The sequence below is a fragment of the Bos javanicus genome, chromosome 8 (assembly GCF_032452875.1).
Source record: "Bos javanicus breed banteng chromosome 8, ARS-OSU_banteng_1.0, whole genome shotgun sequence".
Taxonomy (NCBI): domain Eukaryota; kingdom Metazoa; phylum Chordata; class Mammalia; order Artiodactyla; family Bovidae; genus Bos; species Bos javanicus.
The window spans coordinates 82,493,041-82,520,048 of record NC_083875.1 but is presented as its reverse complement, the minus strand read 5'-3'; the positions used below and the strand labels follow the sequence as shown (position 1 = coordinate 82,520,048).

At 40.2% G+C, this 27,008-nt stretch overlaps 1 protein-coding gene across 19 annotated transcripts in view; it reads left to right on the top strand.

Annotated features, from left to right (window-relative positions):
• Positions 1-27,008, top strand: part of FANCC (FA complementation group C) — a 347,288-nt gene that overhangs the window by 119,526 nt on the left and 200,754 nt on the right. For 12 of the 19 annotated variants that reach the window (XM_061426131.1, XM_061426130.1, XM_061426127.1 and 9 more), the window contains 3 exons: positions 4,322-4,564; positions 7,990-8,074; positions 18,271-18,365. In XM_061426131.1, coding sequence (XP_061282115.1) covers positions 4,400-4,564; positions 7,990-8,074; positions 18,271-18,365 — 345 coding nt within the window. In that variant the 5' untranslated portion in view covers positions 4,322-4,399. The remainder of the gene's footprint in view (positions 1-4,321; positions 4,565-7,989; positions 8,075-18,270; positions 18,366-27,008) is intronic. The other 7 variants (XM_061426129.1, XM_061426128.1, XM_061426114.1 and 4 more) reach the window with 1 other exon arrangement.

Sequence of the window (27,008 nt, the reverse complement as noted above, 5' to 3'; positions counted from 1 at the left end):
CATATACAGATAGCATCCAGAAACCTCATTCATGCATTTTGACCCAGCAGGCGTAATTTGCACATGATGACAGAGTGCTGCTGGGCACACCCAGCTTTGTGGCTTGGAGATCAGTCCAGTCACTGAGGGCTGTTATAAGCTTTTTCCAGAATCCAGATCTTCCACACAGGTTTTCAAGAGCATAGGGTGTCGTAGCTGACCAGAGCTGGGTCATAGCTGAGTGGCAGAGCAGTTCAGTATGGACAGATAAGCTGTGCAGTGATTGTTGCTCTGGGCTCTACCCATATGTTCTCTTTCTCTGGCAAATGGATAAGCCAATGAGTGGTCTGAAACCCATGTAGTACATGTTACCTTCAGAATCCCAGAGGTATCAGCCAAGCATTTTGCCTCTTAGTGGGTGTGAGGTAGGTATAGCAGTTATCATTCACCTTATTTTTGTTTGTTTATTATTTTGAGTCAGTAACTAGTACACATGGCATTAAATTGAAAAAGTGCAAAAAAGTGTACAGTAAAATTACAGAAAAGATTTCCTTTCCTGCACTTACCTTCCAGCTACCTCGGCCTCCACAATGGAGGCAACCTCTGGTACTGGATTCTTGTGTATCTTCATTTTAAAGACACGTTGTCATCTAACACAGATCGTTGGATTATAAGAAACTTCTGGAGTGGCAGACCCTGTATGTTCATGTGATTTGTATCCCACCATATGGAATACAGACAAAGCACCTGTATCTTCATACTCTCCAGGTTCTGTCAGCCTGGTATCTTCACTGTGGTAGACCAGTGTAATGTGCTGTATCTGGAGTTGATATCTCTGAGGCAGGTAAAAGGCAACTGCTTTCTCATATCCTCAGTTTATCCCCATGGAGAAATGGAGATAACCCGTTCATAACTGAATTCTAGGTGCCAAGGGTATTAATTTGCCCCAGTCAGGACTCACATCCAAAAGTGCACCTTGAGTTGGAGTGACCACTCGATTATGACAGTGTGATATTGCTGAATAAGACCCATTGGCCCCTCATCTGGGAAGTGGGGTTCTCTCTTGAGTTGGAGTAACCACCCGATTATGACAGTGTAATATCACTGACTAAGACCCATTGCCCCTCATCTGGGAAGTGGGGTTCTCTGCAAATCATCAGATGTTTGACTGTTTTGATAGTCCAGTGCTTTCACTTAGCCATTCCTACTAGAATATCTTAATGATTCAGGGCCCTTGTGTGAAGGTGATGCCTCATTGATCTGTATTACCCTCTTCCATGGACTTCTGGTTTCCAGTTCCATAATAGGAACAGGAGTTTCGCTGCCATTTTACCTGACTTGGCCTAGGAGCCGTTCTAAATTCCCCTCCTTTCTGCAAAGATGTGTTGTCTGCAGCCCACTATCTGGTATCAGTTTGTATCAGATATTATATAACATCAGAGATATCAGTTTGTGTTCTTGTGTTAAAAATCACAGAAACCAACAGTCATTAATTTAAGCAAAACTATTATTATTGGAAGGCTCCTGGGTAACTGACCGAATCAAAGAGAACGCTGCAAACTCATAGTTTGTTAAGGACATGCATAGAGATCTAGATCAAGAGACTCTTTGGATGGCTTAATTCCACCCTTATCACAAGCTACTGAAGATTCAGATTCCCAGCAGAGTGTCTGCTTTGTTAAATTTGAATCATCCTCTCACTCCTTGGCTTGATGACATAGGTACCATAAAATGATTAAAGGATCTGCCAAGACTTGGGGAATGTAAGAGAGATACTTTCCTAAAGGAAGAGTAAGATGTTGTAACTAAAAATGGAGGAGGAATGGTAAACAGACAAAACCAACAGATGTCCTTTCCAGAATGTTCAGATTAGGTCAGCATTTCTCAGTTGGGGCATCACTGGCCTTTGGGGGAAGACCATTTTCCTTTTTGAGCTGTTGTTCCAATGCATTGCAGCATGTTCCGTGTCCTTGACTCTGGGATACGAAATGTCAGGACCACCCTTACTGTTCCCATCACAGCCAGAGCACCACCCATTTCACAATCACTACCATCAGGCTGCTCCCACTGCCACCCTCCCCAGATAGGCTGTGAAATAGAGCATCCAGGACCACTACACTGCATGATCTCTAACGCATTTTGTTATAACATTTAGCTTAGAACTATACTTTGGAAAATATTCCCTCATTCAACAGTTATTATTGGCCATGCTAATGCTAAGTCACTTCAGTCGTGTCCGACTCTGTGCGACCCCATAAACGGCAGCCCACCAGGCTCCCCCGTCCCTGGGATTCTCCAGGCAAGAACACTGGAGTGGGTTGCCACTTCCTTCTCCAATGCATGAAAGTGAAAAGTAAAAGTTAAGTCACTCAGTCGTGCCCGACTCTTAGCGACCCCATGGACTGCAGCCTACCAGGCTCCTCTGTCCATGGGAGTTTCCAGGCAAGAGTACTGGAGTGGGGTGCCATTGCCTTCTCCGATAATTGGCCATGCATGGGCTAAATTCAAGGATGACAGAGGATGTATTTACCAGTAGAGGAGATAGTAAGTGAGTGAACAAATAAATGCCCAGAGTAATTAACTGATTTGCCAAGAGCTGTGGAGGAATCAGCAGAAAGACCTGGAAGCAGGGTTTCATATGTTGGTAAATAGATGCAAGGCCTTGACTGGACTGGTCAGCTGGCTAGAGGCAACATAGGAGGTGGGTGGGTATGCTGGAGCTCTGTTTATCAAGGTCTTATTAGAGACTCTGGTAAGGAGCTGGGATAATTTATGCAAGGAGTTGAGATTTCTTTCCAAGGAACGTATTGAAGAGATTTTTAGGCAAGAGTGGGTCTGATTTACATTTGGGAAAGTTGTTTTTGTTGACAGTGTAGAAAATGAATTGGAGAGGAACAGGTGGGACCAGATAGAAGACTCTAGGAAAGAAATAGACAGGAATGGGGTGGGATAGCAGCAGTGGAAATGGAAAGAAATGAATGAGGTCAAATTAAAGCATGAATATTTATTTTAGGAATAGAATGAACAGGTATTGGTGATGGCTTGGATGAAGATAATAGGAGACAATAATCAGATGTCTGGATTTTTGACTATTGGGTGCCATTTGATAGTATGCATATATTCTCTATTATTAAACTTTTTAAGAAACTTTATGGTACTTTTCAAAACTAAATTTTTAGTTCTATTTTAAAATTTTCATCTTCCTGGTCTAGATTTTTTTCTTTTGCACTGTAGCCAAATTGTACGACCTTCTTATTTTTTTCTTACTTTCTTGTTTAGTAATGAAAACCTCCTTTGTTGATGTTTTTGGCATTTAATTGGGAGCATTTTATCTGTTAATTATTGCTTTTGAAGATTTAAACTCACTCACCCCTTGCAGAGTAGTCTTTTGAAATTAGATAGCTGACTATCATCCCTGCCCCAGGAAAGTAGGAGTCTGTAAAAGCCTGCACCTGCTGAAGGTAGCCTTCCATTCTCTCCCCTGTATGCTTCCTAGGACTGTGGGTGGCGAGGAGCTGGGGTGGTGGGGAGGCACCTGGAGTTTATTTACCCGACTCTGCCTGAGGCATATGTTCTCTGTGTATGTAACTCTACGATTCTTTTTAACATGTTCTTCAGATGTGTAGTCAGGTTTATGGGTTTTTATTTTCTGTCACTTAGGACAGATATACCTTCCCAATAATTAGAGTTTATCTTACTTTACCAAAATATGATTTCTTCTTGTGAATGGAGATGAAGCATACACAGCAGTCTTTAAATAAATTAAGCAGATTGTTCAAATCCGTGCATGTGGAATGAATTATTTTACTTTTTTCTAAGAATTGAGAAACCAGGAAGAAAATTCATTAGACAGTAATGCCCAGAGATTTTTTTTTTTTACACCTAAATGAGAAGCCAGAAATGCATATAAAACATAAGAACTTCAAAAACATTTCTTAGACACAGACTATTATGAAACTTCCATGGATGTTTTTGATTTCCCATTACATTAAAATACTCAAATGAACTTCATATTCAGAACATTTAAAAATAGCTCAATCTTAAATAGAAGATATAAAGTATTATCAGCTGTGCTTTTTGTACATAATTAGTGATGTGCCTGTGGAGGTATAATGACTTTTAGTGTAATGATATTACTCATGATAGAAAGTTCAGATGGTAAAAATTGGAGATACAGCTGGGTGACACATTTTAAAATAACTCAAAGATGACTTCACAGAAGGCATGCTGTTTTGATCCCTTGTAATCCTCCTTGTAACCCACTGTCAAAACTCATCAGTGGTTGTGAAGACACTGAGAAAAGATTCTTTCTTAATGTTTTATTTCCCCCTCTTTCTTACAGATTTGACATATGTTTACTGTTTTCTTCAGTGTGTAGCCAACCACCGTGAAGGCACAATACTTCGTCCCTTTTTCTGAGATGGCTGAAGACTCAGCAGGCCTTCCTTCTAATTATCAGTTTTGGATGCAGAAACTTTCTGTCTGGACCCAGGCCTCCACTTTGGAAACCCAGCGAGACATCTGCCTTCACCTGCCACAGTTCCAGGAGTTCCTGAGGCGGATGTATGAAACCTTGAAAGAGATGGTGAGTAGTGGATCAAAATGAAGTAATAGTGTTATTCTGTGACATCAGGAACTCTTCACCAGACTTCATTAAGCCTGAATGCAGTCAGGGACTTGTGGTATTGACCTCACATACTGAAGGATTAGACAGACAAATTACCTATAAGTAATGGAGACAGGAAGTGGTTTGCTAGTGTCTGATTTATTATGACTCCAGTCTTTTCCTTCTTGAAGAGTTATATTGTCACATGAGACTTCCTGACCAATCAAGTTGTTTTTAAATAAACAAGACTTTGACACTTGTTGTCAGGTCATAATTGGGGTTCTTTTAAAGGTCTTTGTATCTCTCAAATATTGAAGAGTTTGAAGAAATGCTTACTCTTTTCTCAACTCTGTTCTAAAATGGGCTCAACTAAGAGATGATAAAATTTAAGATCTCTTCTTTCAGGTATTTTAAGTGGACTTTTCTTGTGACTACTAAGATTATGAGTGTCTTCACTATTGTTATGTAAGTTATTGTGTTCAAAATTTGATGTATTTTTGTTTTGACATAAAATTTCTTAGTTTTATTGCAATAGGTATTTTTGTGAATTAGTGCATTTTCATATTATGAAAACATTATACTTATTTTCTAATTTCAAAATGAGAAGCAAAATTACCATTTAATATAGGTATTCTTGTGTTAAAATTTTCTTTCCTTAATCAAAGGAGCAAGTAGGAAATTTGAAGAATAATTCATAGTGATGATGTCAGTTCTCATGTCTCTAGAAAGTAGAAATGTTGCAGTCTGTATGAACAACTAATGCTAACTTTTTTAACAAGACTTTTGTAACTTGACCTTAAAGTGATTCTGGAAAGTCCAGGGCTGACACTAATGCTGAGACATATGTGAGGAATTTATTGCTTCAGCAGTAGGAAATGCGTATCATTTCAGCTTATGTGTACATTATCCCAATTTGGTCTTATTTCATTTTTTAACTTTCTTGAAAGGTAAAGAAGTAGGAAAAGGGGCATGTGTATGTTTGAACCTTAGGCTGTTTTCTATTTGATGGATATTTTTGTGTATGTTAGGTTTTAGGTTGTTGTGGACAAGTATGAGGTCATTTAGCATATAGTAATCACAATAGTAATAAACAGAGATATATATCTGTATGTTTTGGCTGCTCTTATTTCTTTTTACAAGTTCCAGAGTTCTTGTCCTTCTAAACCTTACTTGAGATAGTGCTACTGGAGCTGACACAGGAAGTTCTCTTATTATGTTAGAACTAAAAAAAATGAGGGTGAAGATATGGTGTTATGTAGATATTCAGTTCAGTTCAGTTCAGTCGTTCAGTCGTGTCTGACTCTTTGCGACCCCGTGAATCGCAGCAAGCCAGGCCTCCCTGTCCATCACCAGCTCCCGGAGTTCACTCAGACTCACGTCCATCGAGTCAGTGATGCCATCCAGCCATCTCATCCTCTGTTGTCCTCCTTTCCTCCTGCCCCCAATACCTCCCAGCATCAGGGTCTTTTCCAGTGAGTCAACTCTTCGCATGAGGTGGCCAAAAAGTACTGGAGTTTCAGCTTTAGCATCATTCCTTCCAAAGAACACCCAGGACTGATCTCCTTTAGAATGGACTGGTTGGACCTCCTTGCCGTCCATGGGACTCTCAAGAGTCTGCTCCAACACCACGGTTCAAAAGCATCAATTCTTCGGCGCTCAGCTTTCTTCATAGTCCAACTCTCACATCCATATATGACTACTGGAAAAACCATAGCCTTGACCAGATGGACCTTTGTTGGCAAAGTAATGTCTCTGCTTTTGAATATGCTATCTAGGTTGGTCATAACTTTCCTTCCAAGGAGTAGCGTCTTTTAATTTCATGGCTGCAATCATCATCTGCAGTGATTTTGGAGCCCCCCAAAATAAAGTCTGACTCTGTTTCCACTGTTTCCCCATCTATTTCCCATGAAGTGATGGGACCAGATGCCATGATCTTCGTTTTCTGAATGTTGAGTTTTAAGCCCACTTTTTCACTCTCCTCTTTCACTTTCATCAAGAGGCTTTTTAGTTCCTCTTCACTTTCTGCCATAAGGGTGGTGTCATCTGCATATCTGAGGTTATTGATATTGCTCCCGGCAATCTTAATTCCAGCTTGTGCTTCCTCCAGCCCAGCGTTTCTCATGATGTACTCTGCGTGTTCATCACCCATAATTTTTTTGCTTTTAAGCAGTCTTTGTTATTTTTTAATAAAGTGGCCTTTCTTGACTTAAATATGAGTAAAATAAAGTTAATTCTGCAACAAAATTGATTTTTACCTAAACTTGCTATAATTCTTAGTTTTAGTGAGCTGGTTTAAGGATAAAGTATATAGATTTAAAGGTAAATTGTCCAGGCCAGAATACTGGAGTGAGTTCAGTTCAGTTCAGTTCAGTTTCTCAGTCGTGTCCTTCTCTTTGCCACCCCATGGACCACACCATGCCAGGCTTCCCTGTCCCTCACCAACTCCCGAAGTTTACCCAAACTCATGTCCATTGAGTTGGTGATGCCACCCAACCATCTCATCTTCTGTCGTCCCCTTCTCCTCCTGCTTTCAATCTTTCCCAGCATCAGGGTCTTTTCAAATGAGTCAGCTCTTCACATCAGGTGGCCAAAGTATGGGAGTTTCAGCTTCAACATCAGTCCTTCCAATGAACACTCAGCACTGATCTCCTTTAGGATGGACTGGTTGGATCTCCTTGCAGTCCAAGGGACTCTCAAGAGTCTTCTCCAATACCACAGTTCAAAAGCATCAATTCTTCGGCGCCCAGCTTTCTTTATAGTCCAACTCTCATATCCATACAAGACCACTGGAAAAACCATAGCCTTGACTAGATGGACCTTTGTTGACAAAGTAATGTCTCTGCTTTTTAATATGCTGTCTAGGTTGGTCATAACTTTTCTTCCAAGGAGTAAGCATCTTTTCATTTCATGAGCTGTACCCTTCTCCAGGGGATCTTCCCAATCCAGGGATCGAACCCGGGTCTCTCACATTGCAGGCAGATTCTTTACCAGCTGAGCCACAAGGGAAGCCCAAGAATACTGAAGTGGGTAGCCTATACCTTCTCCAGCAGGTCTTCCCAATCCAGGAACCGAAGTGGGGTCTCTTGCATTGCAGGTGGATTCTTTACCAACTTAGCTCTCAGGGAAGCCCAAAATAAAGTTAATTTTGCAACAAAATTGATTTTCCTAAACTTGCTGTAATTCTTAGTTTTAGTAAGCTGGTTTAAGGATAAAGTATGGTGATTGCTTGTTAAACTTTATTAGAATTATTTACTTAAAGTTCTTCTCTAATCTGTTTTTCACCTATTTTTGTAAAATACACATGAAATAAGAAGCATTCAAGTTCTCTCAACCTATATTGACAGTTCACTATTTTTGAGTTGTGTAGTGTCCTTCTACTGACCAAATATAATTTTCTTTTATAGGATTCAAATGCAATCATTGAAAGATTCCCCACAATTTGCCAGCTGTTGGCAAAATCTTGCTGGAGTCCTTTTATCTTAGCTTACGGTAAGAATCCGAAGCGTGTCCTCTAAAAATCCAATCTTTTAATGATAATTTTAATCTTTGCATTGTTTAACAGCATTCAGAGCTTTAAATGATAAGCATTTCTCTTATTTTTCATGAAACAACTTATCAAATGTATTCCTTGTTCTTTTACAAAGATGGGATTCTTTTTTGTTGTCCATATATGTTTGTGTACATGTGTATGGATACACACACACACAGATGTGTAGGAGAATAGAAAGTCTTGAATTAGACAGCAGATGCTCCCGGATGATTCTTGCAGCCTCATTTTTTAATTCAGTATAAAATGATTATAGTGAAATAATTTTGTTTCACAATTTAATATTAACTCATGTGCTCTTTTCCATGTGTAAAATTCTTTAGTGTCTGAATCCTGCCTTGGCTCTGCCATTATTTAGGGAACACATTTTGGTTTTATCCAAGGTTAGGAGGAATTTGAAGACACTTTGAGGGAGGTGTCCCTTCACTGACCTCCTACCTACCTGTCTAGCCACATTTCCTGTTGCAATATCATGTGCCTTGTAGCTAGGTTAAATTAGTAACAGTGTTTGATGTTTGGGCCTGTGACATGCAGTTCTTTTTGCTTGGAACTTTGTTGTCATCTCAAATCCTCAAAACTTCTTTGAAATAGCTTTGCTAGGACTCAGTTAGGAACCTTCCTTAGTGTATCCACAGTTGCCAGCATCTCCCTTAATTATAACTCTTACTATACTGCTTTATAATTATTGGCTTGCCTGTCTAATGTCCTGGAAGACTGAACGTCGCAGGAAATGTGGTTTTTGTTCTCTTGGTTTTCACAGAGCTTAGCATAGGGTGGAGTAGGCATATCTGAAAGTGTACATAGAGATTTAATGTCTTGATTTGACTATGTTGTTAGCTAATAGAATCTTTACTTTTCATGTTTTTAAAAGTAAAAAACTAATTGCATAATATAATGATGCTGTGTGCTCAGTTGTGTCTGACCCCATGGACTATAGCCTGCCAGGCTCCCCTGTACTTGGAATCTTCCCACTAAAAATACTGAAGTGCGTTGCCATTTCCTCCTCTGGAGGATCTTCCCAACCCAGGGGTTGAACCCACATCTCCTTCATCTATGGGTAAGATATACCCATCTGAATGCAGAGTTCCAAAGAATAGCAAGGACAGATAAGAAAGCCTTCTGAGTGATCAGTGCAAAGAAATAGAGGAAAACAATAGAATGGGAAAGACTAGAGATCTCTTCAAGAAAATTAGAGATATCAAGGGAACATTTCATGCAAAGATGGGCTCAATAAAGGACAGGAATGGTATGGACCTAACAGAAGCAAAAGATATTAAGAAGAGGTGGCAAGAATACACAGAAGAACTATACAGAAAGATCTTCATGAGCCAGATAACCACAATGGTGTGATCATTGACCTAGAGCCAGCTATCCTAGAGTGTGAAGTCAAGTAGGCCTTCGGAAGCATTATTACGAACAAAGCTAGTGGAGGTGATGGAATTCCAGTTAAGCTGTTTCCAATCCCAAAAGATGATGCTGTGAAAGTGCTGCACTCAATATGCCAGCAAATTTGGAAAACTCAGCAGTGGCCACAGGACTGGAGAAGCTCAGTTTTCATTCCAATCCCAAAGAAAGAATGCTCAAACTACCACACAATTGCATTCATCTCACATGCTAGCAATTTTGAGAATGCTCAAAATTCTCCAAGCCAGGCTTCAATAGTACATGAACCTTGAACTTCTAGATGTTCAAGCTGGAATTAGAAAAGGCAGAGGAATTAGAGAGCAAATTGCCAACATCCGATGGATCATCAAAAAAGCAAGAGAGTTCCAGAAAAACATCTACTTCTGCTTTATTGACTATGTCAAAGCCTTTGACTGTGTGGATCACAACAAACTGGATAATTCTTCAAGAGATGGGATTACCAGACTGCTTTACCTGCCTCCTGAGAAATCTGTATGCAGGTCAAGAAGCAACAGTTAGAACCAGACATGGAAGAACAGACTGGTTCCAAATTGAGAAAGGAGTATATCAAGGTTGTATATTGTCACCCTGCTTATTTAACTTAGATGCAGAGTTCATCATGCAAAATGCCAGGCTGGATGAAGCACAAGCTGGAATCAAGATTTCCAGAAGTATCAATAACCTCAGATACACAGATGATGCCACATTTATGGCAGAAAGTGAAGAAGAACTAAAGAGCCTCTTGATGAAAGTGAAAGAGGAGAGTGAAAAAGTTGGCTTAAAACTCAACATTCAAAAAACGAAGATCATGGCACCTGGTCCCATCACTTCATGGCTAATAGATGGAGAAACAGTGGAAACGGAGGCAGGCTTTATTTTTTTGGGCTCCAAAATCACTGCATATAGCAACTGCAGCCATGAAATGAAAAGAAACTTGCTCCTTGGAAGAAAACTGATGACCAACCTAGACAGCATATTAAAAAGCAGAGACATTACTTTGCCAACAAAGGTCCGTCTAGTCAAAGCTGTGGTTTTTCCAGTAGTCATTCATGTATAGATGTGAGAGCTGGACTATAAAAAAAACTAAGTGCCGAAGAATTGATGCTTTTGAACTGTGATGTTGGAGAAGACTCTTGAGAATCCATTGGACTGCAAACAGATCTAACCAGTCTGTCCTAAAGGAAATCAGTCCTGAATATTCATTGGAAGGACTGATGCTGAAACCAAAACTCCAATACTTTGGCCACCTGATGTGAAGAACTGACTCATTTGAAAAGACCCTGATGCTGGGAAAGATTGAAGGCAGGAGGATAAGGGGATGAGAGAGGATGAGATAGTTGGATGCATCACTGACTCAATGGACATGAGTTTGAGCAAGCTCTGGGAGTTGGTGATGGACAGGGAAGTCTGGCGTGCTGCATTCCTTGGGGGCGCAAAGAGTCAGACATGACTGAGCAACTGAAGTGAACAGAACTGGTACGTCTTTTGAATTGGCAGATGGATTCTCTACCACTGAGCTACCTAGGAAGTCCCCATAATGGTAATGGAATCAAAAATAAAACGAATATTCCCCTTTCATGTTTTAGAGAATTATATAATATCTCTGTCCTCACCTGTTATAAGTAATTATAAGAAGATTGAACTTGATGGGGAAGGGACAGCATTTGCATTTACTTCCATGAACGTACATGTGTTGGTATAGTATGTATACTCACATTCATTCACTTTGCCACCGTCTTCATCTGTTGTTTTTCTTCTTCACTTACACTCTTCTTGCTTCCCCTTCTCCCTTGGGTTGACTCTTCCTCCCTTGAGTTGACTCTTAGCTTTTTCAAATTCTTGGTCTAAAATGGCAAAGGCATCACTGTATTTGTGTACCAGGGCCATGCCTGTCCTAAATTTATATATTTCAACTCAGCTAGTGTTTCTTAAAAACTTTTGACCAGAAATACATTTTCTGTACACGTGTATATATGTGTAGATACAGTTACACACACACACACACACACACATTTCATGAAAATATGCTTACTTTTATTACCTGCAATTCGTATTCACAATACCATTTTAATGGTTTTCATGACCCCAAACTCATTTTACAATCCATCAACGGATCATGACCAAAAGTTTGAAAATCATTGAGCTAGGCCATTGGTGGCAAGAGAAAGGAAAAGAAACTCTTGAATTTCCTCCATTTAAAGGCATAATTCATTGTTAGATACTTCATGAATTGAATAACCACTTTTTAGCAAAAGGAAATAATATGTCCTTTAAGTGTACCTAGTGGTGAGGAACTAAAAGCCTCTTAATGAAGGTGAAAAGGAGAATGAAAAAATTGGTTTAAAACTCAACATTAAGAAAACTAAGATCATGGCGTCTGGTCCCACTGCTTCATGGCAAACAGAAGGGGAAAAAGTTGAAACACTGGCTTTATTTTCTTGGGCTCCAAAATCACTGCTGCTGCTGCTGCGTCACTTCAGTCGTGTTCAACTCTGTGTGACCCCTAGACTGCAGACCACTAGGCTCCCGTGTCTCTGGAATTCTCCAGGCAAGAACACTGGAGTGGGTTGCCATTTCCTTCTCCAATGCATGAAAGTGTAAAGTGAAAGTGAAGTCACTCAGTTGTGTCTGACTCTTAGCGACCCCGTGGACTGCAGCCTACCGGGCTCCTCTGTCCATGGCATTTTCCAAGCAAGAGTACTGGAGTAGGTTGCCATCGCCTTCTCCCCAAAATCACTGCAGATAGTATGAAATTAAAAGACCTTAGAAGAAAAGCTCTGACAAACCTAGACTGCATAGTATAAAGTAGAGACTTCACTTTGCTGACAAAGGTCCATATAGTCAGAGCTATGGTTTTGCTGGTAATCATGTACAAATATGAGAGTTGGACCATAAAGAAGGCTGAGCAGCAAAGAGTTCATGCTTTTGAACTCTTGTGCTGAAGAATACTCTTGAGAGTCCCTTGGACTGCAAAGCAATCAAACCAGTCAAACGGAAATCAACCCTGAATACTCATTGTAAGGTCTGATGCTGAAACTGAAGCTCCAATACTTTGGCCACCTGATGCGAAAAGCTGACTCTGGAAAAAGACCCTGATGCTGGGAAAGATTGAGGGCAGGAGGAGAAGGGGACGACAGAGGATGAGATGGTTCGATAGCATCGTGACTCAATGGACATAAATTTGAGGAAGCTCTAGGAGATAGTGAAGGACGACATAGCCTGGCTTGCTGCTGTCCATGGGGTTGCAAAGATCTGGACACAACTTAGCAACTGAACAACGGCAGCAGTGGATATAGGACATATCCTTAATTCAGAAATGTTAATATGTTAAAAAGTTTGGGTTGTAGAATTGAAGTAAAATGAGCAGCGTTGCTCACTTGGTATTGAGCACTGTTCTCTACGGATTGCATAGTGGGTCTGATTGAATTCATGATAGGTTTGCAGGATAGTTATTTATGGATTACTATAGATATGCCACTTTTCTCAGAATACAGAACTAATAAAATTCAAGATTTGACTCCTCTAAAGCCTGCATTTTTGTAATGATCTGTTCCTGCGGATTATACCACTGTGGTTGAAATGTTCCAGTCCTGGCTTTACCATGAGCTAGCTTCATGTGAATGTATATATTCACTATTCTTTTAAAAAACAGCAAGCCTTAGGAAAACATGGCTCACAATTTCTGCACCCAAGGAGCTTCTGGTTAGGGAAAAAAGAGACCTAAGTAGGTCAGCCAGACTCAGGATGATGGTTGGTGCTGTGGAGCTTTGCATGAGTTGCTGAGGGGAAGGAGAGGTTCACAGGGGAGGTTTTGTGGGGACTAGCTCTTGAAGGACAGTAGATGAGATGGGATTTTCTAAGGCAAGCCACCCAGCTCACTGGATCTCAGATTCTTTATGTGTGAACGTGAGGGGCTGTACTGATTTATCCCTGTGGCCTTAAACTTGTGTCTGTCTGTGATCTCTCCTTAGCACCTAATCTCCATTACTTTGGCCCCTCTGACAACCAGAAGCAAATTCTCCATCTCTGTTTAAATGCTTATGTTACCTTTTGAATTGCCCATTAAATTTTAATTTCTTGAATTGCCCATTAAATTTCAGTTTCCTGCTTGAAGTACCCATTTGGTGTCAAGCTCCTGGAGGAGACTGACAGGCAGAGAACTCCATGAGTGAGCAAATCTTGGCTGTGTTGCCACTGTTGTTTGACTCGCTGGGCACTTTCTTCCAGGAAAGTATCTTTTCTTATGATTTCATAGTATCAAAATTACCTTTGAAATACAATACAAAATAAACAATTTCCATCAAGGAAAGAAGTAAGTTTCCCTTAATGGTAAGTGAAAATAAGATCAGAAATAAGGATAATAAAGAAGGAGGAGGGATTTGAAAATTAAAAGACACAAAGAGAAGAGAAAAATTAGATAATAGAAAGGGAGAAAACGCCTTTTATTCAGTGGTGTTCTCTGTGTAAAATTACTGCCTTCACCTTAGAGTTCTGGCTGGTAGGTTCTAACTCTGCCCTCATGATTCACATATTAATATCATAACTGTAGCCTCTTCTGGGAGAAGGCAATGGCACCCCACTCCAGTACTCTTGCCTGGAAAATCCCATAGACGGAGGAGCCTGGTAGGCCGCGGTCCATGGGGTTGCTAAGAGTCGGACACGACTGAGCGACTTCACTTTCACTTTTCACTTTCATGCATTGGAGAAGGAAATGGCAACCCACTCCAGTGTTCTTGCCTGGAGAAGCCCAGGGACAGGGGAACCTGGTGGGCTGCCGTCTATGGGGTCGCACAGAGTGTGACACGACTGAAGTGACTTAGCAGCAGTAGCAGCAGCAGCCTCTTTTACTCATGCTTTTTGTAATGCTCAAAATTCTCCAAGCCAGGCTTCAGCAATAAGTGAACCGTGAACTTCCAGATGTTCAAGCTGGTTTTAGAAAAGGCAGAGGAACCAGAGATCAAATTGCCAACATCCGCTGGGTCATGGAAAAAGCAAGAGAGTTTCAGAAAAACATCTATTTCTGCTTTATTGACTATGCCAAAGCCTTTGACTGTGTGCATCACAATCAACTCTGGAAAATTCTGAAAGAGATGGGAATACCAGACCACCTGACCTGCGTCTTGAGAAATGTATATGCAGGTCAGGAGGCAACAGTTAGAACTGGACATGGAACAACAGACTGGTTCCAAATAGGAAAGGAGTATGTCAAGGTTGTATACTGTCACCCTGCTTATTTAACTTATATGCAGAGTACATCATGAGAAACGCTGGACTGGAAGAAACACAAGCTGGAATCAAGACTGCCGGGAGAAATATCAATAACCTCAGATATGCAGATGACACCACCCTTATGGCAGAAAGTGAAGAGGAACTCAAAAGCCTCTTGATGAAAGTGAAAGTGGAGAGTGAAAAAGTGGGCTTAAAACTCAACATTCAGAAAACGAAGATCATGGCATCTGGTCCCATCACTTCATGGGAAATAGATGGGGAAACAGTGGAAACAGAGTCAGACTTTATTTTTCTGGGCTCCAAAATCACTGCAGATGGTGACTGCAGCCATGAAATTAAAAGACGCTTACTCCTTGGAAGGAAAGTTATGACCAACCTAGATAGCATATTCAAAAGCAGAGACATTACTTTGCCAACAAAGGTCCATCTAGTCAAGGCTATGGTTTTTCCAGTGGTCTTGTATGGATGTGAGAGTTGGACTGTGAAGAAAGCTGAGCACCAAAGAATTGATGCTTTTGTACTGTGGTGTTGGAGAAGACTCTTGAGAGTCCCTTGGACTGCAAGGAGATCCAACCAGTCCATTCTGAAGGAGATCAGCCCTGGGAGTTCTTTGGAAGGACTGATGCTAAAGCTGAAACTCCAGTAGTTTGGCCACCTCATGCGAAGAGTTGACTCACTGGAAAAGACCCTGATGCTGGGAGGGATTGGGGGCAGGAGGAGAAGGGGACGATAGAGGATGAGATGGCCGGATGGCATCACTAACTCGATGGACGTGACTCTGAGTGAGCTCTGGGAGTTGGTGATGGACAGGGAGGCCTGGCGTGCTGTGATTCATGGGGTTGCAAAGAGTTGGACACAACTGAGCGACTGAACTCACCTGAGAGTTTGCCTTCAAACTTGGCAACTGAAAACAATAAATATTTATTGTCTAAAAATATGCTGCTGTCAGTTTGAAACTATAGAATTAATTTAGCTTTCATTTAGACTTTCAGTTCAAGATATCAAAAAATAAAATAATTGGGTGACAAATACATGTTAGTATTCCTTTCCCCTACACTAATTTTTAGAATGCAGATTTGCACTGATGACTGCCCACATGATGAATCCCAGGCAATTTTCTATCCCCAGTGCCCCAGCCCTGGTACCTGAGCCTCCAGGGAAGAACCTGACAGATGCCATCCCCTGTGGACAGTGCTGGTGGCATTCATGAATAACAAGTGGTGGCTTTCATTTTTAAGTCTCTAAAGCAAAGTAAGCTCATTAATAGTACATTTCAGTGCATTGATTCTGGGCAAAAAAGGCACCTCCTTAAGGCTGGTTGAAAGTTATTCTGGCTCTTCTTGTTGAGAGAAAAGTAAAAAATAATACACTTGTTGAAATAAATGTGCAGAGTCACTTAATACCTGGGGAAAGATCTCATTTTTTGGATTTTTTAGATTTGTGCTTTATCGCTAACATTTTCATTCTTCGTCTTTTTTCTTTTTATTGGTGAAGTCTGATTTTTTGGAAATGCTTCCCATTGGGTTGCATTCTCTTTAACACAGGAAGTTGCTTGCATAAGCCTATCAATAGATGTATTATCACACTTGTGACATGCAGATAGTTATAATTTCTTCAGATATTTAAAACAGTACAACAGATTTTTAATCAATGGCATTGGTTCAGCCTGAAGAACTCTAGAATCTTCAGAGGGTAAATAACATGATTCTTGCAATAAACTGATTTCAGGCAAGCTAGTGATGGTATTTGAGCTCATAAAAACTAGGAAAAATATGAATATCTCTCAGGATAACTCCTGGTAAAGTTTGTTCAGAAATGTTAGTTATTAGAAGAGCATAGGCTTATGAATGTTTATGGGGGGGGGGTGGCGAGATGGGTTTAAAATTAGTATCAGAGTCCTTTGATGTGTGGTAGAAAATGCAGAGGTAGCTTACTATAGTTTGTGTTCTCCTTATTTCTTGTTAAGAAGCCATCAGAAATGCTCTGTTTATGAAATTGCAGTTGATAACAAAGTAAAGAGCATCAGGTGATCTGCAGAGGTGTGATTACAGGTGCTGGATTTCCTCAGCCTGAGCTCCATGGCCTTGTGGTAGAGTCCACAGTAGCTTGGCTCTAGTTCAGATACTGACATCTTCAGTTTTTAGGCCTCATTTTTGCTTTCCAGTTGTGTTCTAAAATCTCTAACTTGAATGGACTTAGTTGCCAAAGGAGAAAAGAGAAAATGGCTTACCAAATAGATGTGCTGTCCACATAGAAGATTTCAAAGGTCGACATTGTTATCACATATTTAGTAAAGTTTTACGCTTTAGAGTAAAGCATTAGTGAAATCAGGTGGCCTCAGCTTGCAAAAGCTTGGAGGGGGACTTGGGTTTCCAGCCAGAGACTGAGGCTGGGCTGTGGCGGTGAAAGCCCCAGATTCCTAGCCACTAGACCAGTGGTTAGTGACAAGGGCCCTGGCCCTTCAGCTTCGCAGAAAAGGATTCCCACAAGGACAGAAAGTGGTGAAACAAAGTATTTATTAAGAGGGGGAAAAAGTACAGTTGTGTGGATAGACACACAGGCAGACTCAGAGGGAGAATCCCTGAGTGCGTCCTTGTGGCAGTTTGAATTACTTTTGTGGGGCATTTCTTCCGTTTTTCCTTTGGCCAGTCATTTTGATTTACCTGGTTCACGGTCCATGTTTGGTCTATCTCAGGATCCTCTCGGGTGTGCACACACGTCTTAGCCAAGGTAGATTTTACTAAAAAGGTGTCTGGGTGGGGAACATCCTTTAATACAACTCTCCTTTGACCTCTGAGGAGCCTTTTCTTCAAGTGTGAGGTCAGGGAGGTCTCCTGACTTCGAGAATAAGAAATATGTGGATTGGGCAAGGCCCAGCCTTCTCCCTTAATTGTCCTGGTATCCACAAGGAATGAACCTCCAGTTGCTTTACTCTGAGAAGGAGCCCATCTACCTCCTGCCTCATGAGGAGCATGTGAAAGGCTTCTGTTTTGTCCAAACCATCTGGTATTGAAAAGAATGTTTTTTAAAACAATTCTTTTTGTTAAATTTATTTCTAACAAGTGAAGGTATTTTGGCCAATTAGATTAAATCATAAATATTGACTACCACTCATAGCAGTGATGTTGCCTTAAAAAGGTTGAAATTACTAATGGTTTGAAAATAAAATAAAGAACTGATCTTGAAAATAAAAAGGACTGATTCTCTTAGTTCCTTCCATCTTTCTCTTTTGGCTTTAAAAATTGCTTCTGTGACAGAAAAGGAATTGACCACACAAAGGCTAAGCATAAGTAATCCTTGAACCCAAGAAGGAAAAAAAAACCCACAAAATTAAGTTTCACACATGATCCCGGATGCTTGTTCAGTGAACCTTCGTAGTTTGTGATTTTTCTAAAACATTTATAATAAATGTGTTTCCTTTAAATATAATGTTTACAGATTTTATACTGATTATCTTTTCTTTCTATTTTATCAAGCCTACTTATTTTAACCTTCATTTCTGCAGATGAAAGCCCCAAAATCCTAATATGGTGCTTGTGTTGTCTGATTAAGAAAGATCCACAGAATTCTAGAGAATCAAAACTTAATTCCTGGACACGGGTAAGTGTACAAAAGCCCTGTACTGCTTTAAATTCAACTGATTATTTAAAAATGCTGCTTTGATAGTCTAGAAACTTTCAAACACATCCTTCACTGTTACATTATCTTGCTGGTTATAAAGTTTTTCAAGAGATTTCATTTTTGTTTGATTGTGACTTCCGTATGAGATAGATCCTCAGGGTGAACCTCCCTATGCCTACAAAAGCTAATTTTGAGCAGTTTTAGAAAGTTGCTCTTAGGTAATTGAAAGAATGTACTCTCTTTCCTTCTATGATAGCAACTGTTTCTTCCTACCAACCTACATTAAATACTTATATAATTCCTCTTCAGATACTTCTATGCCTCTCTCAGAATGCATTCCGTACTAAAACTGAATTTTGTAAGTGCCCTGGGAGCACTTTATTTTGTGTCCTGAAGTTGGTACTCTGGTCAGTGTGCTCAGACTAGCATCTGGTACTGATTGGCTGTTGCTGCAAACACCGTCAAATCAGTTACCCAACCATGCTAGTTCAGGCAGCTGACAGCTTCCTGAATTCCCGCTGTCTGTTTCTGCTTTCTTTTGAATGATGGGCACAAAGAGGAGAATTTTGTAAAGCTGTGCTTAGCTGCCCTCACCACCAGTAACTTGGCTGTTCTTTCTTACCTCTTGCTGTCCTGCTGCAGTAACCCCAAGGACTTACATGAATGTCAAACTCCACTTACTATGCATATGGTCCAGATTAGCTGCTTAGTATTATGAAATCACCCACCCAAATTAACGCACATGGTTTTGTCTGACTGGTGATATCATTCCATTCACTGCTTTTTACCATTCCTTTGTTTTATACAAAGTGGCTGGCAGAGATAACAAAGACAGTGTATTTTTTGTTAGATTAAAAGGAGAATTGGAAGGACGGTAAGAAGTGAAAAGGATTGAGTGAGGGAAGGGAAAAAAATGCACCTTTTAATTGGAAAGAAAGTTAATGTTAAGAGCTAAAGAAAGGAACTGATAAATAGAATTAGGGAAGAAAAGATCCGAAAAACAGGCTATAGAAGTAGAATAACATATTTAGTTTTTAAATTTCTTAATCATTGCTTTTGTTGAATGTTTGCTCTCTTAATGATTATTTAGGACATATATTTTTATTGGCTAGCTCATTCAGTCCTGGAATAGGCCATCTAATAAAGTATTTTTAGAGTGATCGGGTTCAGTTCAGTTCAGTCACTCAGTCATCCGACTCTTTGCGACCCCATGAGCTGCAGCACATCAGGCCTCCCTGTCCATCCCCAACTCCCAGAGTCTACCCAAACCCATGTCCATTGAGTCAGTGATGCCATCCAGCCATCTCATCCTGCCCCTTCATCTCCTTCTCCTCCTGCCCTCAATCTCTCCCAGCATCAGGGTCTTTTTCAGTGAGTCAGCTCTTCACATCAGGTGGCCAAAGTATTGGGAGTTTCAGCTTCAACATCAGTCCTTTCAATGAACACCCAGGACTGATCTCCTTTAGGATGGACTGGTTGGATATCCTCACAGTCCAAGGGACTCTCAAGAGTCTTCTCCAATACCACAGTTCAAAAGCATCAATTCTTCTGCACTCAGCTTTCTTTATAGTCCAACTTTCACATCCGTACATGACCACTGGAAAAACCATAGCCTTGACTAGATGGACCTTTGTTGGCAAAGTAATGTCTCTGCTTTTTAATATGCTATCTAGGTTGGTCATAACTTTCCTTCCAAGGAGTAAGTGTCTTTTAATTTCATGGCTGCAATCACCATCTGCAGTGATCAGGTTAACTTTCTTCATTTAACTAGTGATTATATTAGCCTAGTTTAAAATTTTTAGCCTTGCAGTTTATTCTGTAGGTTTCCCTTATTTAATTTTATGTCCATTTAATAAATACATACTCATTAAGAATAGCCCAGGCAGGTAAATTTATTTTATTTATTTTTTATTTTATTTTATTTTTAAACTTTACATAATTGTATTAGTTTTGCCAAATATCAAAATGAATCTGCCACAGGTATACATGTGTTCCCCATCCTGAACCCTCCTCCCTCCTCCCTCCCCATACCATCCCTCTGGGTCGTCCCAGTGCACTAGCCCCAAGCATCCAGTATCGAACCTGGACTGGCAACTCGTTTCTTACATGATATTTTACATGTTTCAATATCATTCTCCCAAATCTTCCCACCCTCTCCCTCTCCCACAGAGTCCATAAGACTGTTCTATACATCAGTGTCTCTTTTGTTGTCTCATACATCGGGTTATTGTTACCATCTTTCTAAATTCCATATATATGCGTTAGTATACTGTATTTATGTTTTTCCTTCTGGCTTACTTCACTCTGTATAATAGGCTCCAGTTTCATCCACTGCATTAGAACTGATTCAAATGTATTCTTTTTAATGGCTGAGTAATACTCCATTGTGTATATGTACCATAGCTTTCTTATCCATTCATCTGCTGATGGACATCTAGATTGCTTCCATGTCCTGGCTATTATAAACAGTGCTGTGATGAACATTGGGGTACACGTGTCTCTTTCCCTTCTGGTTTCCTCAGTGTGTATGCCCAGCAGTGGGATTGCTGGATCATAAGGCAGTTCTATTTCCAGTTTTTTAAGGAATCTCCACACTGTTCTCCATAGTGGCTGTACTCGTTTGCATTCCCACCAACAGTGTAAGAGGGTTCCCTTTTCTCCACACCCTCTCCAGCATTTATTATTTGTAGACTTTTGGATCGCAGCCATTCTGACTGGCGTGAAATGGTACCTCATAGTGGTTTTGATTTGCATTTCTCTGATAATGAGTGATGTTGAGCATCTTTTCATGTGTTTGTTAGCCATCTGTATGTCTTCTTTGGAGAAATGTCTATTTAGTTCTTTGGCCCATTTTTTGATTGGGTCATTTATTTTTCTGGAGTTGAGCTGTAGGAGTTGCTTGTATATTTCTGAGATTAGTTGTTTGTCAGTTGCTTCATTTGCTATTATTTTCTCCCATTCTGAAGGCTGTCTTTTCACCTTGCTAATAGTTTCCTTTGATGTGCAGAAGCTTTTAAGGTTAATCAGGTCCCATTTGTTTATTTTTGCTTTTATTTCCAATATTCTGGGAGGTGGGTCATAGAGGATCCTGCTGTGATGTATGTCAGAGAGTTTTTTGCCTATGTTCTCCTCTAGGAGTTTTATAGTTTCTGGTCTTACGTTTAGATCTTTAATCCATTTTGAGTTTATTTTTGTGTATGGTGTTAGAAAGTGTTCTAGTTTCATTCTTTTACAAGTGGTTGACCAGATTTCCCAGCACCACTTGTTAAAGAGATTGTCTTTAATCCATTGTATATTCTTGCCTCCTTTGTCAAAGATAAGGTGTCCATATGTGCGTGGATTTATCTCTGGGCTTTCTATTTTATTCCATTGATCTATATTTCTGTCTTTGTGCCAGTACCATACTGTCTTGATAACTGTGTTTTGTAGTAGAGCCTGAAGTCAGGTAGGTTGATTCCTCCAGTTCCATTCTTCTTTCTCAAGATTGCTTTGGCTATTCGAGGTTTTTTGTTTTTCCATACAAATTGTGAAATTATTTGTTGTAGCTCTGTGAAGAATACTGTTGGTAGCTTGATAGGGATTGCATTGAATCTATAAATTGCTTTGGGTAGTATACTCATTTTCACTATATTGATTCTTCCAATCCATGAACATGGTATATTTCTCCATCTATTAGTGTCCTCTTTGATTTCTTTCACCAGTGTTTTATAGTTTTCTATATATAGGTCTTTAGTTTCTTTAGGTAGATATATTCCTAAGTATTTTATTCTTTCCGTTGCAATGGTGAATGGAATTGTTTCCTTAATTTCTCTTTCTGTTTTCTCATTATTAGTGTATAAGAATGCAAGGGATTTCTGTGTGTTGATTTTATATCCTGCAACTTTACTATAGTCATTGATTAGTTCTAGTAATTTTCTGGTGGAATCTTTAGGGTTTTCTATGTAGAGGATCATGTCATCTGCAAATAGTGAGAGTTTTACTTCTTCTTTTCCAATTTGGATTCCTTTTATTTCTTTTTCTGCTGTGATTGCTGTGGCCAAAACTTCCAAAACTATGTTGAATAGTAATGGTGAAAGTGGGCACCCTTGTCTTGTTCCTGACTTTAGAGGAAATGCTTTCAATTTTTCACCATTGAGGATAATGTTTGCTGTGGGTTTGTCATATATAGCTTTTATTATGTTGAGGTATGTTCCTTCTATTCCTGCTTTCTGGAGAGTTTTTATCATAAATGGATGTTGAATTTTGTCAAAGGCTTTCTCTGCATCTATTGAGATAATCATATGGTTTTTATTTTTCAATTTGTTAATGTGGTGTATTACATTGATTGATTTGCGGATATTGAAGAATCCTTGCATCCCTGGGATAAAGCCCACTTGATCATGGTGTATGATCTTTTTAATGTGTTGTTGGATTCTGATTGCTAGAATTTTGTTAAGGATTTTTGCATCTATGTTCATCAGTGATATTGGCCTGTAGTTTTCTTTTCTTGTGGCAGGTAAATTTAAAACACTTAATTCCTGTGTGTGTTAGTCTCTCAGTTGTGTCCAATTATCTGGCTCTTTGTGACCCTGTGGACTGTAGCCCACCAGACTTCTCTGTCCATGGAATTCTCCAGGCAAAATACTAGAATAAGTAGCCATTCCCTTCTCCAGGGAATCTTTTCAACCTTAGGATCGAAACTGGGCCTTCTGCTTTGCAGACGGATTCCTTACCGCCTGAGCCACCAAGGAAGCCCCACTTAATTCCTACCTTCAGAGAATTTACAGACTCTACCAGGTCATTCTAGGGCAGTGCCAGTGGGTTATTGGTAGAGCTGTGTATAGGGGTGATGGTGACACAGCGGATGGACACTTGTTCAAACTTGGGCATTTGGAGACCTTTCCTGGGGGCATTATACATCAGCTGAGTTTTGAAGGATGACTAGGAGAGGTGCTGCTAGTGATAGAGTCTGCCTGCCAGTGCAAGAGACACAAGAGACTCGGGACCGATCCCTGGTTTGGGAAGATCTCCTGGAGTGTGAAATGGAACCCCACTCCAGTATTTTTGCCTGAAAAATTCCACAGCAGAGGAACCTGGCAGGTTACAGTCCATGGGGACACAGAGTCGGGCACAATTGATCACAACACATGATGTATTCTGGGAGCTTCAGGTGCTTAGATATGCCTGAGTTTGGGATTTTATAAGGTTGATAATGAAGCATAAAGCCTTATGTATGATTATAAGAAGTTTTTATTTTGCCTTGAAAGCAGTGGGAAAACCGCCAGAGTATTTTCAATAGAAAAATCATATGGCCAGGTGTGAGTTTTAGAAACTAAATAGCAAAAGGAAGTTGATTTGGAAGGCGTCAGGGATAGCACTTTCAAAGCTATTGTAGTGGTAAAAGCGAGAAATTGTGAAAACCTGAATGAAATGGAGAGGAGGGGCAAGATTTATGATATTAATAAGGTAAATATGTAAAGATATAATGACAGATTAGGTGCAGCTATACTTAGGCGTAGGTGGAGTTGAACCTAGTGTTTTCAGGAGAGTGGCTGATTTGCACATAGGCGTTGACAGTCCTCAGGATTTGGGAACAGTGAAAGCCCTGGATAGGGGTGAGATTACCCAGGAAGAGTATCTAGTGTGAGGAGGGGAACGGGCCTAGGGACAACCTTGGGAGACTCTGGCATTTAAGGAGTGAGTGGAAGAAAGTTACACTGCACACTAGAAAGGGGGAGTCCAAGAAGTAAAAGGGGAAAACAGCAGCATTTCAAGAAGGAATGAGTGGTCATTTATATCTAATACTAGTATGGCACTGTCCAACAGAAACAAAGTACATTCTAATAGCTGTTTTCAATTTTTTATTAGCTGCTTTAAGAAATGTAAAAAGAAAAAGTTGAGACTAATTTTAATAATTATTTTTATTTAGCCCCATATATCTAAAATACTATTATTTAAATACATAATCTATATAAAATTATTAATGTGATTATTTTATAATATTTTTGTATATTGAATCTTGGAGATCCAGTGTATATGTTACACTTAATTCAGTGTATATGTTGCCTCTTAGTTCAGAGGCTAAGTTTTCATTTGATATTCTTGATCTATTTTATAAAATACAGCATTGAAAAAGTAGGTTCACATATCCAAATTGTTTCAGAGAAACTTAAAACTGAATCAACTGTTTTCAAATTTAAATTTAATTAACAGTTAAAAACTCATTTTTCCTCATTATACCTGTTACACTTGAAACTGCTCAATAGCTGAAGTGAAGTGAAATGAAGTCGCTCAGTTGTGTCCCAGTCTTTTCGACCCCATGGATGGTAGCCCACCAGGCTCTGCCATCCATGGGATTTTCTGGGCAAGAATACTGGAGTGGGCTGCTATTTCCTTCTCCAGGGGATCTTCCCAACTCAGGGATCGAACCCAGGTCTCCTGCATTGCAGACAGATGCTTTTACCATCTGAGCAACCAGGGAAGCCCAATAGCTGAATAGGTCATAAAGAGTTGGACACAGCTGAGCAACTTTCAGTTTCTTTATGGCTGTTAGTATTTGCCTTAATATATTGGAGTGTTCCTGTGTTGAGTATATATATATTTTTATAATTGTTGTATCTTTTTTTTGGATTGATTCTTTGACCATTATGTAGTGTCCTTCTTTGTCTCCTGTAACAATCTTTATTTTAAAGTCTATCTTATCAGTAGTGCTTCCTTTTGATTTCCATTTGCATGGAAAATCTTTTTCCATTCCCTTACTTTCAGTCGGTGTGGGTTTTTTGATCTGAAGCTGGTCTCTTATAGACAACACATATACAGGTCTTGTTTTTGTATCTATTCAGCCAGTCTATGTCTGTTGGTTGGAGCATTTAATCCGTTTAGTGAAAAGTGAAAGTCGCTCAGTCATGTCCGACTCTCTGTGGCCCCATGGACTATACAGTCCATGGAATTCTCCAGGCCAAAATACTGGATTGGGTAGCCTTTCCCTTCTCCAGGGGATCTTCCCAACCCAGGGATCAAAACCAGGTCTCTTGGATTATAGGTGGATTCTTTACCAGCTGAGCTACCAGGGAAGCAATCCATTTATGTTTAAGGTAATTATTGATAGCATATTCAAAAGCAGAGACATTGCTTTGCCAACAAAGGTTCGTCTAGTCAAGGCTATGGTTTTTCCTGTGGTCATGTATGGATGTGAGAGTTGGACTGTGAAGAAGGCTGAGCACCGAAGAATTGATGCTTTTGAACTGTGGAGTTGGAGAAGACTCTTGAGAGTCCCTTGGACTGCAAGGAGATCCAACCAGTCCATTCTGAAGGAGATCAGCCCTGAGATTTCTTTGGAAGGAATGGTGCTAAAGCTGAAACTCCAGTAGTTTGGCCACCTCATGCGAAGAGTTGACTCACTGGAAAAGACCCTGATGCTGGGAGGGATTGGGGGCAGGAGGAGAAGGGGACGCCAGAGGATGAGATGGCTGGATGGCATCACTGACTCGATGGATGTGAGTCTGAGTGAACTCCGGGAGTTGGTGATGGACAGGGAGGCCTGGCATGCTGTGATTCATGGGGTCGCAAGGAGTCGGACACGACTGAGCGACTAATCTGATCTGATCTGATGTTCCTATTGGGGCTTCCCTGGTAGCTCATCTGATAAAGAATCTATCTGCAATGCAGGAGGCCCCGGTTCCTGTCCTGGGTTGGAAAGATCCCTTGGAGAAGGGATAGGCTATCCACTTCAGTATTCTTGGACTTCCATGGTGGGCTCAGATGGTAAAGAATCCACCTGCGATGTGGGAGACCTGGGTTCGATCCCTGAGTTGAGGATCCCCTGGAGAAAGGCATGGCAACCAACTCCAGTATTCTTGCCTGGAGAATCCCCATGGACAGGGGAGCCTGGCTACAGTTACGGGTTGCAAAGAGTCAGACACCACTGAGCAGCTAAGCACACTGAGTACAGCGCAGCACGTGTTCCTATTGCCATTTTCTTAGTTGTTTTGGATTTGTTTTTGTAGGTCTTTTTTCTCCCTTCCTCTTTTGTTCTCTTCTCTTGTGATCTGATGACTAACTTTAGCATTGTGTTTAAATTCTTTTTTCTTTTTTTTTGTGTGTGTATCTATTGTAGATTCTCAGTTTGCAGTTACCATGAGGTTTTGATACAGCAGTTTATATATAAACAAGATTGTTTTAAATTTCTAGTCTTCTAATTTCAAATGCATTCCCAATATCCTGCATTTGTGCTCTCTTCTCACAGTTGCTGATTTTGATATATTGGTGTGCAGATGATTTACTACATTTATGTTTGCCTTACTGGTGAGCTTTTCTGTTCATAATTTTCTTCTTCCGAGTTGTGGCCTTTTCTACTTAAAGAAGTTCCTTATAGCATTTATTACAAAGTTGGTCTGATGGTGCTGAATTCTCTTAGTTATTGCTTGTCTGTAAAGCTTTTGATTTCTCTGTTGAATCAGAATGAGAACTTTGCTGGATAGCATATTCTTGGTTGTAGGCTCTTCCCTTCCCTTTTAAATATATTGTGTCACTCCTGAACTTCCCTGGTGGCTCAATGGTAAATAATCCACATACAATGCAGGAGACATAAGTTCTATTCCTGGGTCGTGAAGGTCCCCTGGAGAAGGCAATGGCAACCCACTC